General features: G+C 43.5%; 1 protein-coding gene across 6 annotated transcripts in view; it reads left to right on the top strand.

The window, feature by feature from the left end:
• The window catches only part of AMBRA1 (autophagy and beclin 1 regulator 1), a 168,835-nt gene that overhangs the window by 85,129 nt on the left and 65,101 nt on the right, over positions 1 to 18,605 (top strand). For 5 of the 6 annotated variants that reach the window (XM_073604293.1, XM_073604291.1, XM_073604292.1 and 2 more), the window contains exons 9-10: positions 986 to 1,165; positions 2,588 to 2,743. In XM_073604293.1, coding sequence (XP_073460394.1) covers positions 986 to 1,165; positions 2,588 to 2,743 — 336 coding nt within the window. The remainder of the gene's footprint in view (positions 1 to 985; positions 1,166 to 2,587; positions 2,744 to 18,605) is intronic. The other variant, XM_073604294.1, reaches the window with a different exon arrangement.

Below are 18,605 nucleotides of genomic sequence, written 5' to 3'. Positions count from 1 at the left end.
TCATCTGATCCCAGTTTTTTGTAAGCGATGTGTTTATATGATGCATTCCTCTTCAATGTCTGTCTTACTTTTTCCATACAAGTTCTCCTTAAAGCCCCTTGCACAGGGGGCCATCTAGCTGCTGTGCACCCTTCCCAGCACCTTAGTCCTTTTTGGACAGAGGAATGGTGCAGCAGTGAACTGCATGGAAGTTTTATATCTGTGTGTGTGTGGGGGGGGGGGTATTTTTTCAATAGTACCTTTTAAGTGCCCCCTAAAGTGACATCCTGATTACAAGCGGTCCCCTACCCCTAGGAAGGGAAATTCTCTCCTGTAAGAGTTAATATGGGAAAAAAAGGTGTCTCCACTGATGCTTTATCACCAATCCTTGTTTCCCTAATAACCCAAAATTTTCAAAATCCAATTTTCATTGGGACAGAAAGTGAGGTGAAATCTTCTGAAGAGGTGCACAGAGAGCAAAACAAATGTTACAGGGGTGACAACCCTTCCCTATGCTATCCAAAAAGCTTAAAAATAGATTTTTTTGGCTGGAGTTACACTTTAAAAAAAAAAAATGTACCTGTTCCGACTTACAGATTCAACTTAAGAACAAGCCTACAGTCCCTATCTTGTTTGTAACCCAGGGACCGCCTGTATATTAATCGTGACCGTGTAAAAGTCTAGAGAAGACCACCTTTTCTTACTACTGCAGCAGTTCTGCATAAAGCTGGCTATCCCTATTTGTTGGCTTTGGTTTTAACTACTAACTGATGCACCATCTCAGTAGCTCATGTGAATCTAGCAGCATAATTGATGATTTCCACTGTCAATACAGAAAGTGCTTGGCTAGACTGATTCTCTGAATAACAAGCATTCTTCATATAGCCTTTTATCTGCTAAAAGGTGTAAAAATAGTTTGAATTATCCTTTTAGTCTTTGTACTTTTTTTTTTGTTTAATATTGATTGATTTGAAGAAACTCATAATTTGTCTCTTGCGATCTGCAGGTTGTCTCCAGCTGCTTATTACGCACAAAGAATGATCCAGTACCTATCTCGGAGGGACAGTATCCGACAGCGCTCTATGCGTTACCAGCAGAATCGCCTGAGGTCTTCTGCATCGGCCCCTTCCTCCAGCGAAGGTCAAAGCGCTGTGGAAGCTGGTGACCTGGAATTTGAGGAGTTTGAGTGAGTCATCTGTGTGTGGTGGTGTGGGACAACAGTCTGTATTATCTAAAGGTTCTTCGCAGTCAAAATTCAATATGAAATGTTGTTTTGTTTTTCTTTTGTGAATGGTTTGGTTCTTTCAGTGCCAGGAACCATAAAGTGATTTTTCTACACGACTTAAACATTGGGTAGGACTTGCAGCAAATGTAATGAAGTAACCACAGATAAAAAAAAATAGCACAAGGGCAGCCTGTGTGACCCACAACCATCTAAATTAAAGGGGTTGTAAAGGTAAGTGTTTTTTCACCTTAATGCAGCGAATGCATTAAGGTGAAAAAACACCTTGCAGTGTTGCACCTTGGCTCCCGCTGCTGTCAATCAAATCCAGTGACGTGGCTGCCGGGGGGCGGGGCCCAGTCCTGCATATGGCGTCTATGGACGCCGAATGTTGGACTCGGGAGCGTGCCCGCAAAGTAACCCCCCTGGGAGAGCGCTTCTCCCAGGGGGTTATCTGATGCGGGGAGGAGGAACCGAGAGCCGCCGAGGGACCCCAGAAGACCAGGATCAGGGCCACTGTGTGCAAAACAAGCTGCACAGTGGAGGTAAGTATGACATATTTGTTATTTGTTTATAAAAAAAAATAACTTTAGTGTCACTTATTATTGTCACTTTTAAGTAATGTTTTAAAAGAAAAAACACCCACAAGAATGGCAGAGATGCGTTTTGTGTTATTACTCCAAATCTACTGAGGCCAGAGCTATAAAGACGGCCTAATGAGCTTAAAGGATAAGTTCACTTTTTGTAACGCGTACCATGTTACAAATGCACTGGCCCCCACACCCAACCTCCTCCCCCGTCCCAGTTTTGAGAAGATCCTCTGCTCGCTATCACTATCTTAAAAAAATGAAATAAAAACCGCTCCACCCTCCAGGCCACGGCATTTATTCACATTATTCTGTGAATGGGAAAACAAGTCGCAACAGCCTTTGCGGCTGTCAGCTTGTAGCTCTCAAAAAAACCACCAGAGCGCTATTGATTGCTCTAGGACTAGGTAGTTCATGGAGTCAGAGTGTAACTTCCTGCCCGTAGGTATGAGCAAACGGCTACGTAGACGGTCTGCAGCACCGTGGCTTTACACCCATGATCTGCTGATGCAATGCTTTACAGGTACCTAACAAAACCAAAAAAAAAAAAAAAGTTTTTTTATTTAGTTTTTAAGCTGCAAGAAAATAGGCATTTATTATTTGCTTTAAATTTTATAAGTTCAGATTTCACAAAAAATTTAACTGTTAATGAACACTGTAGACCCTCCCCACAACCGTCCCCAGCTCCTTCCCCCTCAGTCCCTGTTGCATTTACCTCTGTGGAAACTTTCGCTGCCCTGGCAGCCAGTGTGGGGTCCGGGGATTTGAGAACCGTGGTCATATTCTCTTTTTTCCTTAGGGATGCTGGGACGAATCAGAACGATTCTGATTGGTCAACACGATCACAGGCCAGAATCACTCTGATCCATCCTAGAAGAAGAGCACGACTTTCAGATCCCAGGCCTATTATATCGTCTGACTGGTTAGCGAGCCATACCCTAGCTCCACAAAGGAGGTAAGTGCAATGGGGACGGGGGGGGGAGTGGGGGTGGACGGTATTGGGAGGAGATGATCAATAATGTTAAAGTTTTTAAATGTTTTGTGAAAAGGTGAACTTACATTTTTAAAGGCCAAGATCAACTATATTAACATAATAAAATGCACACATTTTTGCAGGAAAATATTTTTTAATTTTTTTAACAGTGGCCTGAAAAACCTTGCACCTACGATCAGTGGGCTTTCAGTTGGAGAGCTGGAGAAAGTGTCAGTTAACAGTGATGTTGCACTGGTTTTCCATTTAAAGGGGGTTCATGCTTTCACTTCTGATTTCAAATTTGACAGCCGCTGAGGGGGGGAGAAGAACCCCCACACGCTGTCATGGGTGTAGATGGGTGCTATGGAGGTAGGAAGGTTGCAACATGTAATAGGTTGCTAAAGGTTGGACTTGGCCTTTAATGGCACCTTCATTCATTTCATTTGCCTATCCTTTTCTGCCTCAGATACACTATATTACCAAAAGTATTGAGACACCTGCCTTTACACGGCCATGAACTTTAATGGCATCCCAGTCTTAGTCCGTAGGGTTCAATATTGGGTTGGCCCATCCTTTAAAGCTATAACAGCTTCATCTCTTCTTCTACTCTTCTTCTCTTGGGAAGGCTGTCCACAAGGTTTAGGAGTGTGTCTATGGGAATGTTTGACCATTCTTTCAGAAGCACATTTGTGAGGTAAGGCACTGATGTTGGACAAGGTCTGGCTCGCAGTCTCCGCTCGAATTCATCCCAAAGGTGATCTATTGGTTTGAGGTCAGGACTCTGTGTAGGCCAGTCAAGTATCTCCACTTGAAACTCGCTCTTCCACTCTATATTGCCAAAAGTTTTGGGCCACCCCTCCAAATCATTTGGTGGAGGGGGGTTTATGGTGTTGGGGTTGTTTTTCAGGGGTTGGGCTTGGCCCCTTAGTTCCAGTGAAAGGAACTCTTAAGACATCAGCATACCAAGACCTTTTGGACAACTTCATGCTCCCAACTTTGTAGGAACAGTTTGGGGATGGCCCCTTCCTCTTCCAACGTAACACTGCATCAGTGCACAAAGCGATGTGGATGAGCGAGTTTAGGGTAGAGGAACTTTACTGGCCTGCACACAGTCCTGACCTCAATTTGATAGAACACCTTTGGGATGAATTAGAGAGGAGACTGTGAGCCAGGCCTTCTCGTCCACATAAGTGTCTGACCTCACAAATGTGCTTTTGGAAGAATGCTTCCAAAAGCACATTTGTGAGGTCAGACACTTATGTGGACGAGAAGGCCTGGCTCACAATCTCCTCTCTAATTCATCCCAAAGGTGTTCTATCAAATTGAGGTCAGGACTGTGTGCAGGCCAGTAAAGTTCCTCTACCCTGAACCCTACGGACTAAGACGAGTTTAGGGTAGAGGAACTTTACTGGCCTGCACACAGTCCTGACCTCAATTTGATAGAACACCTTTGGGATGAATTAGAGAGGAGACTGTGAGCCAGGCCTTCTCGTCCACATAAGTGTCTGACCTCACAAATGTGCTTTTGGAAGAATGCTTCCAAAAGCACATTTGTGAGGTCAGACACTTATGTGGACGAGAAGGCCTGGCTCACAATCTCCTCTCTAATTCATCCCAAAGGTGTTCTATCAAATTGAGGTCAGGACTGTGTGCAGGCCAGTAAAGTTCCTCTACCCTAAACTCGTCTTAGTCCGTAGGGTTCAATATTGAGTTGGCCCACCCTTTGCAACTATAACAGCTTAAAGTTTTCTGAGAAGGCTGTCCACAAGGTTTAGGAGTGTGTGTGTGGGAATGTTTGGCCATTGTCAAACATTCCCATAGACACACTCCTAAACCTTGTGGACAACCTTCTCAGAAAACTTTAAGCTGTTATAGTTGCAAAGGGTGGGCCAACTCAATATTGAACCCTACGGGCGAAGACTGGGATGCCATTAAAGTTCATGTGCGTGTAAAGGTAGGTGTCTCAATACTTTCGGTAATATAGTGTATACGCCACTGCCAGAAGTAGGGAAGGTGCTTGGTCTGGAGGAGCATGTGACTCTAATTTGTCCTAGAGCTGTTGTATGGCGATGGGGAGTGTCCTCGGCAATGTGTAAGCTCAATCTTAAATGACTCTGAGCTTACACATGGCTGTCAATGCTGAATGGATGGATGAGATGGATGTGGACAGTCGGTGAATTTGTGCTTTCAGGTTAGCGGGAATTAAAATTAACCTGTTGCTTGGCCCTGCATGGGCATACAGTGGAGAAACTAATTATTTGGTTCCCTGCAGATTTTGTAAGTTTGCCCACTTACAAAGAAATGAAGGGTCTATCATTTTTATCATAGGTGTATTTTAAATGATAGAGACAGAATATCAACCACAAATCCAGAAAAAACACATGATACAAATGTTAGAATTTGAGTTGCAGTTCAGTGAGTAAAATAAGTATTTGATCCTCAAGCAAAAAACACAACTTGGTGGATAAACCCTTGTTGCCAAGCACAGAGCAGAGGTAAGACATTTCTTGTAGTTGGAAAAATTGGAGTAGGAGGCTTGGACTTTTTAGGCACGACCACATGGGTAGTTAATACGTAAAAATGTTTAATTAAACCTAGAAATTACATTAGAAAAAGTCAGTATAACAAGGTTTAAAAATGAATACTCTACATAGCCATGGGTAATTGGTATAAAAAAACTTGGGGGTGAAGAGCCACTCATTCCACGGTCAAGTATTAAATTCCACACATAGGCTGTGTAACAGATATTGATGATAATATCGATAATATATGTTGGTTCTGCCACCTTTAATAGTGGGTACCAATTAATATTTTACTATGTTATGTATCTGTTTATATGTATTATTCTGTTTCACTGATGTATTGTAAATGCACTATATCTGCTGTCTGGTACTGTCGGGTCAGGCCCAATTTTCTAGTACTATGTGGCTGCCCAGTGCCAAACTCTGCAATTTTTTGTGGACTGTTGTTGGACCAGACAGAGGGCACTGTTCCTCTGCCTGGTCCTTGTTCGCTTCTGCTGCTCCCCTGTCTTCCGCCGAGCGCCGGAATCTTTCAATGCCGGCGTGATTACGTTGGGTGCATGCGCATTTTGCGATGAGCGGCCGGTCTGGATGACGTCGCATCGGCTACGCCGATTGGTTGACTACAGGCGGGGCGTGTGTATTAAAGGACGCTTTTCAGCGTCCTTCCATTTGACTATCTGCAACAGCTGTCTATACCAGAGTCTGAGGGAAGGAGGTTCTTATCCAAGATTTTACAATACATGGCCCTATCCATTGGCCCCTCAATGCAGCAAAGTCGGCCTGTACCTTTAGCAGAGAAACAGCCCCAAAGCATAATGTTTCCACCTCCATGCTTGACTGTAAGGATTGTGTTCTTAGGGTCTTAGTCAGCTTTTTTTCTTCCTCCAAACACGGGAAGTTGAGTTAATGCCAAAGAGCTCAATTTTGGTCTCACCTGACCACAGCACTTTTTTCCCAATCCTGCTCTGAATCATTTTTAGATGTTCATTAGCAAACTTAAGACAGGCCTGTACATGTGCTTTCTGGAGGAGGGGAATCTTGCTGGCGCTGCAGGATTTCAGTCCATGGAGGCATAATGTGTTGCCAATGGTTTGTTTGGTGACTGTGGTCCCAACTTTCTTGAGACCATTCCATGTAGTTCTCGGCTGATCCCTCACTTTTTTCATCATCATCCTTGCCCCATGAGGCGAAATCTTGCATGGAGCTCCAGATAAAGGGCGATTGGTTATTTTGTTTTTCTTTTATTTGCAAATAAATGCCCCAATCGCTGTCTCCTTCTCACCAAGCTTCTTGGTGATGGTCTTGTAGCCCATTCCAGCCTTGTGCAGGTCTACAATCTTGTTCCTGACGTCCTTTGACAGCTCTTCGGTCTTGCCCATAATGGTTACATTTGAATGGTAGAAAAATTTCTGTGGACGGTGTCTTTTTTTTTTTTTTTTACACCTGAGTTGTCGTTGGGAGCACCTTCTTCTAACAGGACTAATCTGTGTACCGTGTGAGCACATACTGTAGCCAGAATTATTGTTGGTTGGTAGGGGATCAAATACTTTTTTATTCATTGAACTGCAACTCAATTTATAACATTTTTATCATGCTTTTGTTCTGGATTTTTGGTTGATATTCTGTCTCTATCATTTAAAGTACACCTATGATAAAAATTAGACTTTTTTTTTTTTTTTTGTAAGCGGGCAAACTTACAAAATCTGCAGGGGATCAAATCCCGCCCCCCATTGTAAGTTCATTTTAAACAGACAATAAAGGGGTAGTGAGCAATTCTTGATGGACTCGGCCCTTATTAACAATTCTCAAAGTGGAGTTATAATAAAGGAAACGTTAAATTGCCATTTTTTAATAGCTTAATTTGCTTGGTGTATATTAAACGTGAATGTGCTTTAAATGTATGATTATTATTTAAAGAAAACCTTTACCTATCCCACGTTTTCTTTAATGGGATCTGTTCTTGACATACATTTTTGGATGGGTAATCCTTAAAAATACATATGAGGGTCCCGACATACATTGCCTTGTGTGCTTTAAAACCACAGTGCTAGGCAGTACGTTACCTGTGCGTACATTGCCATATTGTTATGGTGGTGTTGTGATATGGAAAGAGGTTTTAACTCCAATCCAGCTAAGTTATTCATGGATTCCAAATGGATTGTAGACTAATAGAAATTCTGTGGGGCCATTGAAATTTTCTGTCGACAAATGAGTTCACAGGCTGTTTTTTATTTATATATTCAACCCTCAGCATGTGTCGCCTCTCGTGTAATCTGTAATCCTGATATAATAGGGACACGTGAAGTAATCAAATTCCTTTATCCTGGAGCGTTTCCTCATATCCAGTGCCAGTCCACATTTCTATGAACGTGAAAGAAAAGCTTTTTATTTTGTTTGTGCTCCAAACATGACAAAGATTTATTGCTCATTCTTGAAAGGCTGGCAGTGTGTCCTTTAAACAGTGCTGGTTGGTCTTTGCAATATTATGAGAAGCCAGGATGTTTTCTTTTCTTCGTGGTGAGGTATCTATGCTGAGCTGTATGACGTGGAGATTTATAGAGCAAGAAAATCCACACTTTGAAATTACTGTACATGACATATTTTGCCTTCTGAAAACTGACATTTAATTCCAATTCCACAGTGAGGGGGGGGCATGGTGTCACCCCATTAGCTCTCCCAATGCCATTTACTTCAAGAAGCCACTTCCCTCTCCCATCCTTCTTCATTGCTCCTCACTTCTTCCATCCTACTTCATTACTCCTCACCTCTCTCATCCTACTTCATTACTCCTCACCTCTCTCATCCTACTTCATTACTCCTCACCTCTCTCGTCCTACTTCATTACTCCTCACCTCTCTCGTCCTACTTCATTACTCCTCACCTCTCTCGTCCTACTTCATTACTCCTCACCTCTCTCGTCCTACTTCATTACTCCTCACCTCTCTCGTCCTACTTCATTACTCCTCACCTCTCTCGTCCTACTTCATTACTCTTCACCCTTACCGTCCTACTTCATTAGTCCTCACCTCTTCCATCCTACTTTATTACTCCTCACCTCTCTTGTCCTACTTTATTACTCTTCACCTCTTCCATCTTCATTACTCCCTACCTGTCTCATCCTACTTTATTACTCCTCACCTCTTCCATCCTATTTCATTACTCTTCACCTCTCTCGTCCTACTTCATTACTCTTCACCCCTACCCTCCTACTTCATTAGTCCTAACCTCTTCCATCCTTTTCGTTACTCCTCACCTCTCTCGTCTTCATTACTCTTCACCCCTACCGTCCTAATTCATTAGTCCTCACCTCTTCCATCCTACTTTATTACTCCTCACCTCTCTTGTCCTACCTTATTACTCTTCACCTCTTCCATCCTACTTCATTACTCCCCACCTATCTCATCCTACTTCATTACTCTTCACCCCTACCGTCCTACTTCATTAATCTCCACCTCTCCCATCCTACTTCAGTACTCCCCACTTACTTTATTACTCCTCAACTCTTCCATCCTTCTTTAATACTCCTCACCTCTTTTGTCTTTTTTCTTTACTCTTTACTTCTACTGTCCTACTTCATTATTCCTCACCTCCTCTGCTTTACTTCATCACTTCTCATCTCTCCTGTCCTACTTTATTTCTTCTCACCTCTTCCACCCTACTTAATTACCCCCCCCCCCCCCCCAATCTTTTTTTTCCTTACTATTCACCTTTCCTGTCCTACTTTATTACTCCTCATTACGTCTCACCCCTACCATCCTATTTCATTACATCTCACCTCGTTACTCGTCACCTCTCCTGTCCTACTTCGTTACGCGTCACCTCTCCTGTCCTAATTCATTACTCGTCACCTCTTCCGTCCTATTTCGTTACTCGTCACCTCTCTTCCTACTCAGTTACTTCTCACATCTTCATTACTCCTCATGTCTCTTCTCCCTCTTTATTACACATCACCTCTCCTGTCTAACTTGTACTCCTCGTCTTTCCCGCCCAGCTTTATTATTATTATTATTATTATTATTATTATATATATATATTTTTTTTTTTTTTTCTCAAATGCTTTATTGAAAAGAGAAACATAAGCAAAAACAGTATAATAAAGACCATTACAAAGGAAATAATGATTTCCATTTAAAAATAAAACCTAAAATCATTACAAAAACCGTAATGTTCTCCTGTAAGTGATCTAGTGAGAACTTGGCATGTAATTCCTGGATCTACAAGTTTCAGTAGTACAGTAGCATGCGGACACTCAGCGATTTAGTACTGAGCTTATGACACATAGACGTGCAAATTAAGTATAGACAGCAGGTAGTGCAATGATCGCATAAAGTTGACACTTCCGTACAACTAAAGATTCATCGTCTATGCATTTAGTGATCTGATCTAGCCATATATCCCAAATCTTATGATATTTAGCCGAGTACCCTTTATGAATGTATGACTTTCTTATATAGCAGCGTGAGGTTAATGACAGCCACCCAATTCAGGACTGTTGGTGAAGACCTGAGCCATACCCTAGCAATCTGGTCATAAAGTGTTTCTTTCGGGAAAATGAGCGGTTTGTCATTATCCGTATTGGGAAGGAGGCCCATAAGGCACTGCTTAGGGCAGTGGTTCTCAACTCCTGTCCTCAGGACTCACTAACAGGCCAGATTTGCAAGATAACTGAAATGCATCACAGGTGATATCATTTGCTGCTCAGTGATTGCAGTATTCTAGTCTGCATCTCCCCAAGGTAATACTTAAAATCTGGCCTGTTAGTGGGTCCTGAGGACAGGATTTGAGAACCACCGGCTTAGGGCAAAGTGTTAAGGCAGAGCTCATTCAGTCATGTAGAAATTGGACACCTTGTGATCAATAGCCATGTCCTGACAGGACATGACCACATCAAGTGGTTAAATGTGCCGCTGGTCTCACCACATCTAGGACACAAAGTACTATGATGTGGCCAGTATCCAGATCAACGGATGGGAGTTAGGTAGGTTCTATGCAAAATTATACAGGTAGGTGAGGCGATCAAAAAGTTATGGGGAGACAGGACTCCCGCACGGCATTCCAGTCTTCATCCTACAGCTCCCCCACGTCTGCCACCAGTCTAGCTTTGTTATTCGCTGCTCCTATCCTGTTCCTCTTGCCCACCCCTTATCTAGCCCTTTCCCTTTAGCCTTGTCCCTAGCACGCCCTTTCATTGAATTTACATCAGGGGTGCCCAACCTTTTGAAGAGCGAGGGCCACTTATGCAACTTGGTAACCAGTCGTGGGACACAATGAGCGGAGCTGGCAGATGACAGGCCCATATGCAGAGTGGATATGGACAAAGCCTGCTGTACTCTATGGGCCCTCCAATCTTCCCAGACAGGAGACATATCCCCTTCTGTTTTTTTAGCTGATCAGATTGGTGTTAGGCGGATGTAAAACTGACACTAGTCCATTTTACATCTTCCACTCCACAGAGATGACTGGAGGGTCTCGCTGGGTCTGCCTGGAAAATGGACAGGCGAACCCAATCAGACCGATCACATGAAAAGGCCTAAGGCCCTGAGCTCTTGCTTTTATAAACTGGATCGGTTTTGGGTTCATTTATTTTCTATGTAAATTTATGTCTTTCATCTGATCCCCCTGCGTGGGTAAACTGTTCACCTGTGCATTTTTTTTTTTTTCAATAAAAATTATTGTACCACAATAGGGCCTAATGCTGCTTTCACACTACTGTGCTGCAGTTTACCCGCACCGCAGGTGCTGCGCAGTGCACCTGTGATTTCCTGATGGTTACCTGCACTTTGCTGTAGAATTCTATTATTCTATCCTGCAGGTGTGAAGCACTTTCTGAAAGTGCACAACGAAACTCCTTCATTCTGGAGTTTTGCCGCACTTTTAGAAAGCGCACCAAACCCACAGGTAATAACAGTCTATGGCTCAGTCAGAAGTCTATGGCCCAGTGCAGGTACCCCACGGGTGCACTGCAGTGTACCTGTGGAACAGTTTGAAAGCAGCCCAGAGTAACCAGTGTAGAGAACAGATATGTCGCAGGCCATACATGGCCCGCAGGTCAGTGGTTGGCCACCCCTGATTTACGTTCTTTGAATCGTGGGTGTTACCTTGGGTGGACTTCATGCAAATGCTGTCTGTCAAGAATTGCTCACTCCTCCAGACAAACATTCACCCATCAAGACATTTTGAGATTTGCATCACTCCCAAGTGTCAGTTTACTGCTGGCATCATGGAGGGGGAGTATTGAGGCAGCAGGATGCTGTGATGTTTTCAGTAAGCTATGCATGGAGGTGCATATGACTCGGGACAGCCCTAGGCCAGTCACCGATCGTCAGCACGGTCTCGTGGGGAAAGTCTATAGTCTTGTGTAAGCTACAACTTAGGTGCCTGCTGCACCAGTGGGGAGGTGCAATTTAAAAGCAAGTATGTGCTGTTGGAGGTCAGTGTGGATGCAAGTGAACTAATTGCCTATCCCTGCTAAGCCACATTATAGTTTCATTTTAACCCCTGATTCACACCAGTGCGGCTTTGAAGTCACGCTACTTCAGTGCGACTTCAAAGCTGACTACCAGGCCCCGTTCACACCTGGACGTTTGCGATCGTGGGCATAATACGTGCGATCCCAAAACGCTCTACAAAACTAACAAATCGCACCACGCTTGTTCAGGTACCATTCATTTTCAGTGGTGCCTAAATGCGGCTGCAATTCTACCACAATTGCCGCATCGTAAATCATGAAGCAAGGGCTTCTTTTGGGTGAAAAGAATCGCACCACAATTGCAGTAGAATAACACCTGTGTTTAGGTGCTATTGAAAATGAATGTCCTCTGAACATGCGTAGTGTGACTTGTCAGTCGCAGCGATTCTGACCACAATCGCAAACTCCCAGGTGTGAATGGAGCCTCAGTGCGATTTCATGTGCTGCTTGCTGACGACATCTGTGCAATTTCATTTAACAGATGTCAATGCAAGTTGCACGGCAATAGTGCAGGAACCTTTTTTAAAGTAGCCACAACTTGAGTTGCAGCAGTTTTAACAGTTCCATTGCCGCTCATACGACTGTCAGGTTGCACTGGTGTGAAACAGGGCTAAGTCTTGCATGTGGCAGGTTGCCATGTTTTGATATTTTATGCCGGGCTCCCCAAACGCTCAGTCTTTGGCTATTTTTCCTTCTGTATTGCATTTTGTATCTGCCCTGCAGTCCTTCTATACGCATGCAGGTGGATTTCTGCATAGTGTGCATTTCTTGAATATGAATGGTGGTGAGATCCCGCAACTGTCTGAACATCGCATGGGGGCAACTGTCAGATGCGCCTTTGATATGTAGGCTGCAGGGTGCTGACACAGTTTGAGAAGAGTCCTTTCTCTTTGCTCAGCGGCTCCTAGCTGCTGCCTGCTCTTTACAGCGTGGCGGGAAGTACCGCCTTTGTGTCTGTGCACCTGCAGATTCTTTGTTAGCAGAAATAGGTTTTTACAGTTTTCACTGCGTCATTAAATACTTAACTCCTGAAACACTGCAATCTACGTTTCACGAGAGCCAACACATCAAAACATTAGACACCGAGATGTCTTTAATTGCTACTCAGGTCCCAGCCAATACCGAGCCTTCTCCAATTTGCCTATAGATGCATAGATTGGCTAGGTCCGGACATAAAATTGCTCAGGTGTAAGTATCACTCTAAAAACATTAAAGGCCAAGACGCTCTATGGACAATCCGGGTTTGTGTGACATTTCATAAGACTAAGGACCATGTCACCTATTTTTTGGTGATAACTAATCGGTGACAGTTACTAAGATTTAACTCGCCTTCCCCTATGGTGTTTTTCCATCACAGCCCAAAACACGGCAATTGCCTCTTCCTTGCAAGTGATCAAATTTATGCAGGGTTTGATCAATAAAGTAGATGTAAACCCAGTAACTAAAACTCTCACGTAAGCATGTTAAAGTGGAAAGTCAGAACATTAAATTGGTTGTAAACCCACAAACAAAACAAACAAAAAAAAAACCTGCAAGACAAGAAATAATGAGCTAGTATGCGTCTCTTCCTGCTCTGCACATGCTCAGTTGCTCTCTTTTTAGGCACTGCCAAATTTGTAAAGTCCGATCTGACAGCCTAAAGATTTACTGCTGCTCATGGGCTCTGGGCTTCAGCAAAATGGCAGCCTCCAGCAAAAATAAATTGGAACAATGCCAGAGGCAATTTGCAGCATGCCAGAGGCAATTTTGGTGACATGATTAATATTGTGGAATGTATGCTTCTTGCTAAAGCACATTATTTTTATCAGGTTTTTTTATGGCTTAATTTCCACTTTAATGTCATTTTTAAAAGTTATTTAGCAGTATTTTTGAAGATGTCGCTTTCAATAACCTCTTTCCGCTCACGCTATAGCTGAAATATGGCTATAACATGGCTTTCCGGTTCTGGGTGGACGTTCATTGGCGTCCTACCACGTGCGCACCTCCCATGCACACCCTGGTGCGTGCATCGGGCGCGCTCTATGACCTCCTTTGCCTTTTGGACACAGCTGATCACAGATCATGGTAAGGGCCAAGTACAGTGGCCCTTTACCATGTAAACCGCTATGTCCAATCACAGCTGGTCGCATGTAAACAAACTTGCCTGTTATCGGCATTCCTTTCTTCACACAGTGTGTGTGGAGAGGAGAGCCGATAACCGAAAAGTCTGACTGGTCACAGGGAATACATTGTTTTATTAGTGACCTGATTATCAGTGCAGCCCTATCAGTGAAGAAGAAAAATTACGATTTGAAAAGTTTTATAACGGAAGAAAACTTTTTTTTTTTTTTTTTTTTCAAAATTTTCGGTCATTTTTTGTTTAGCAAAAAATGAAAAACCCAGTGGTGAGTAAATGCTAGGGTTGCACCAATACTGTTTTTCGGCAAGTACGGGTACTGATGCTTTCGGTCAAGTACTCACTGATACCAAGTACCAATACTTTGCGGTGCAATTGACATCAATACAGAATAAGTGAGCGCAAATTGCCCTGCAAAGGATCTTGTGTGATTTTCAACAGGAATGCGGTTCGATTCCTGTCCAAATTGCATGCGGTTTCCTCCACCGCTCCGGTTTGTGTGTATAGAAAGGGAAGCGCCATCTAGTGAGCAGATTATTAAAAATGTTATAACTCACATTAAATTGGATATAAACCCGATTCATGGGATATGAGCTGGGCACATCTATCTGCAGTGTTTTTTTTTTTTTTTTTTTTTTTTTTTTTTTTTTTTTTATCTCTCTTCAAAGTACTAAGTCCCATAGCTTTGTCCTGCTCTGTTCCTCTGTTATCAGCCTGATATCTTTTGACAAGTTCTGAGACAGGAGCCTGAAGTGTGTGTCGGAAGTTGCTATAAATTAGCACTAAACTATACACAGGCAACCTCTGCTTGTGTGGAGAGAGGATGTGTGCCTTTCCTCCAATCAGCTGTCTCTGTGTCTGGCAATAATCCCCTCCTGCAGGGGACCCAGGAAGAGAAAATTCTAACACCATGTGCACTTTCTAAACAGTATATAAAGGTAAAAACAGCAGATATATACAAGTAAAACTTATGTGGGAAGGTTTGTTTCATCTCTGTGTATCATCTGAGGCTGTTCAATTCTCTTGGTATATGTGAGGGTTTGGGGGTGGAAAACCGCGCTCAAGAGCAAAGGGCTGCAACAAAAACCAACGAATATCAGTGTGGCAAACAACAATATTAAAAAGTAAAGTGCGCTTGCAGTAAAAAATGCAATGATTAGTGACATAGAAGGTGATTATAGGTAATACATATGAAGATGTAAAAGTGACAGATTAAAAGTGACCAATAAAAGTAAGTGAATAAAGTTCATAAATACCGTATTTATCGGCATATAACACGCGCCGGCGTATAACATGCACCCCAAGTTTAGGAGGGCATTTTAAGGAAAAAAAACTTTTAGGAGGGAAGTTTAAGGAAAAAAAAACTTACATTTAAATGCCCATCACTGCAGCCTTATCAGTGTTCATCTGTAGCCTTGTCCATCATTGCAGAATGATCAGTGTCCATTTGCAGCCTTGCCCAGTGCAGCCTGCCCTTTGCGCCATTTAAATCTGCCGCCGATGTGTACTCGGCTCGTCACTCTGCCCCGCCTCCCTGCGAGTGCTTCGGAAAAAGACCAAGCCGAGTATACTGTGTACTCGGCTCCGCTCGCAGTCCCGCCCAGTCCTGCCATTGGACGGAGTGTTATGTCCATCAAAGGAGCTGGGCGGGACTGCGAGTGGAGCCGAGCACTCGTCTCGGTCCTTTTCAGCAGCACTCGCTCCTCATCCTCTCAGAGACAGCAGAGAGGCGGGACGGCATGACTGCGAGTGGAGCCGAGCACTAGGCTCAGTCTTTTTCCGGCGGCGCTCGGTTTTTTCGCGACGCTCGCTCTTTTTCGGCACCGATCGCTCTTTTTTTGGCACAAAGACAGTGGGGATCGGCGTATAACACGCACCCACGATTTTCCCCTGATTTTAAGGGGAAAAAAGTGCGTGTTATATGCCGATAAATACGGTACATCAAAAAAATTATAAACGTCCCATTCATAGATCAAAACACTTGATGAGGGCAAGCAAATTCCAATGGAGGAAGAACAAGCAACCAAAGTTCATCTACCCTCACCCAAAACGGAAAGAGAGGAAGAAGGAGGTGTAGAGAGGGTCCCCAAATCGGTGGGGAATCAAAAAACGATAAGACTATGCCCTTACCGGAAACGGTGGACCTCCAGTGTGTCTTTGTTTTCAAGTGTCAATGGCGTTCCAGTGGCGAGCAGACCCAGAATCCCAATCTGAAAGGAACACTAAGTTTTATGTGTTGTTCTTATCTTGGCCTCTTGCTATTCTGACTTAGAGTGAAGTCTCGAGGTTTTTCACCTTACTGCATTCTATGCAGTAAGGTGAAAAACCTTCTGTGGTGCAGTTGCCCCCCAAAGCTCCCCTTTTTACTTACCTGAGCTCGATCTTTCAAGTGACAATTTAAGCCCAGCAGCTCCAGCCACTTTCTTGGGTCCTCATTGGAGAGATTGATAGCAGCAGGAGCCATTGTTATCTTATCCATGTTATCTTATCAGTACATGTACACAGGGTCGTTTATTATAATTTCTAGGCAGTTGCGTTTAGAAGAATTTTTTTGAAAAGCAAAAAATGCATTCAGGACAGATGTTCAGAGGCATTTGAAACGCCTGTAACAGCTTGTAAACGCGGTAACTTGCGTTTAGCCACGTTCTGTTTACAGGCGTTCTTAATGGAAATGCATATGACTATTTGCAATGCAAAAAAGCATCTAAACGCAAACGCGGCATGTAAACACAGCACAACGGACGTTTTTAAACGTGGGTTACTATGTGTCAAGGTAAATCATTCAGGAGAGGTTTTAAAATGTCCCGTGTACATGAAGTCTAATTTGATTCCACAGGCCTCCTGCCAGTAGAAATAGCTGAATAATTTTTCCATTTATGAAGCAATATGTTCCGCTTTTTATTTTTCTCATTATTATTATAATTAATTTTATTGAAATTAATTAAACCACTCACTTTGAGGGTAATGGTTTGGACGTTGTGCTGTTTTGAGTCTATACCAAACATAAAGTGTGCCCAGCATTGATCAAGTAATCGCTGGGTGTGCGGAGAGTCGGGAATAGCTGCGGCTGCCAGTGACCTTTCATTATAGTAGACGGGGCCAGCGGCTGCAGCTAGCTGCTCTCATTTCTGCCTCTACAATTTAGACCGGCCCTAATCACCAGTGTGAATGTAGCCCAAACCTGCATTTATAGAAGTGGGCAGCAATTGTATGTCTAATTTACATATACCTGAAAAACATTTGGTTTGGGTTTTCACACGGGTGGTTGGTGAAGAGCACATTGTTGCATGGTAGGTGTTTAGGCACTTCAAAACTAAACTTCAGGCAAACCTCTAAACACATCTTATCTAGTCTAATCTTCTCTATTAGAGGATTTGTTATTCTCCTAAGCTTTGTGATTCATACATCTGTCAGATGGCACAGCATAGAGGGTGTCAACGCTTTCTTTTACATTTAAAGTTGAGTCACTCTAAAATAACTAGGGTAGTGCTGTATAAAAGGTTAAAAAGCTTTATGCAAACTCCAATAGTTCTGCATTCATACAAGAGCATCAGCAAAGCACTGCAACGAGACAGATGAGTCTGTCCTCGGGCTCCAAACTCAGACTACAGGAGGAGGAGAAGATCGGCGGACAGCTTCCTGACAGCTGTCAAACACTCATCTGGGAGGAACAAGAAACAGCTGCCGGGATCCTTCACTCACAACTGATAGAGAAAATCCTGTGCACAGACTCCTGTGGTGACGTTCGCTTCAGTGCTGGTCCGGCCAGAGCGGCAGATCCTAGCGGCTGTTTCATGTTCCACCCAGCTGAGTGTATGACAGCGGTCTGGAGGCTGTCCACCAATCCTCTCCCCTTCTGGAGTCTAGGTTTGGAGCCCCAGCACAGACTCCCTTGTCTTGCTGCAGTGCTCTGCTTATGCTTTTGTACGTGAGTAGAACTACTGGAGTTGTAATAAAGCTTTTTAACCTTTTAGGCCCCTTTCACATGGGGCAGACTCCACCAGGTGATCTGCCTGCTCAGCAGGAGATCTGTCTACTGATCCCCACTGAGCAGGTGGATGAAAGGTGAGCGCCAGCTCCGCTTATGTTGAGTAGACACAGCCGCTCTACTTTATGGGCATTCGGAAGTAAACAGACCGCCTGTCCGTTTACATGCCTGTTTACATCCACTGCTCCATAGAGGGCAATGGTTGATCCAATTGGGTTCACCTGAAAAACACAGGCGGACATGATTGGTCAGCCCGTGTGAAGGGGGCCTTATACAGCACTATGGGCTCGGTGGTCTCTCCTCCTCGCCTTGTGTTTTGATATAGATGGAGCCTCCCCTTCATATTTAGATCAGCAGCATACCTTCTAGTGCTGGTTTGATTGTTTAGCAAATTGTCTAGCCGCTTTTCTATTTTATGTTTTAATCCATGGTTTGACTGATTTTATTGTTTGTCACCCTTTAGTATTGCTGATTACTGTAGTGCTTGATTTTTTTTCGTTATCTATGTAGCACTAGCTGAGATCTTTCCTATTGGAGTGAGCGCCTTATGTTGGCCGTCTTGGCGCTTCGCTGCTGTTTATTTTTATGAATGAACAGGTGCCCCTGTCTCCTGTTCATTCATCTGCAGTGCAGTTGAGGCTGCAGAGAAAGGAATTGAATGTGTCCTCAATTCCTTTCTCTGTCTCATAGGTGAGATGGCAGGGGTCTGTTTATACCCCTGATATTTTATCCAAGAGCATTTTTAC

This window comes from Aquarana catesbeiana, linkage group LG11, assembly GCF_042186555.1.
Source record: "Aquarana catesbeiana isolate 2022-GZ linkage group LG11, ASM4218655v1, whole genome shotgun sequence".
Taxonomy (NCBI): domain Eukaryota; kingdom Metazoa; phylum Chordata; class Amphibia; order Anura; family Ranidae; genus Aquarana; species Aquarana catesbeiana.
The sequence above is the reverse complement of the archived record's forward strand: the minus strand, read 5'-3'. Positions and strand labels throughout refer to the sequence as shown.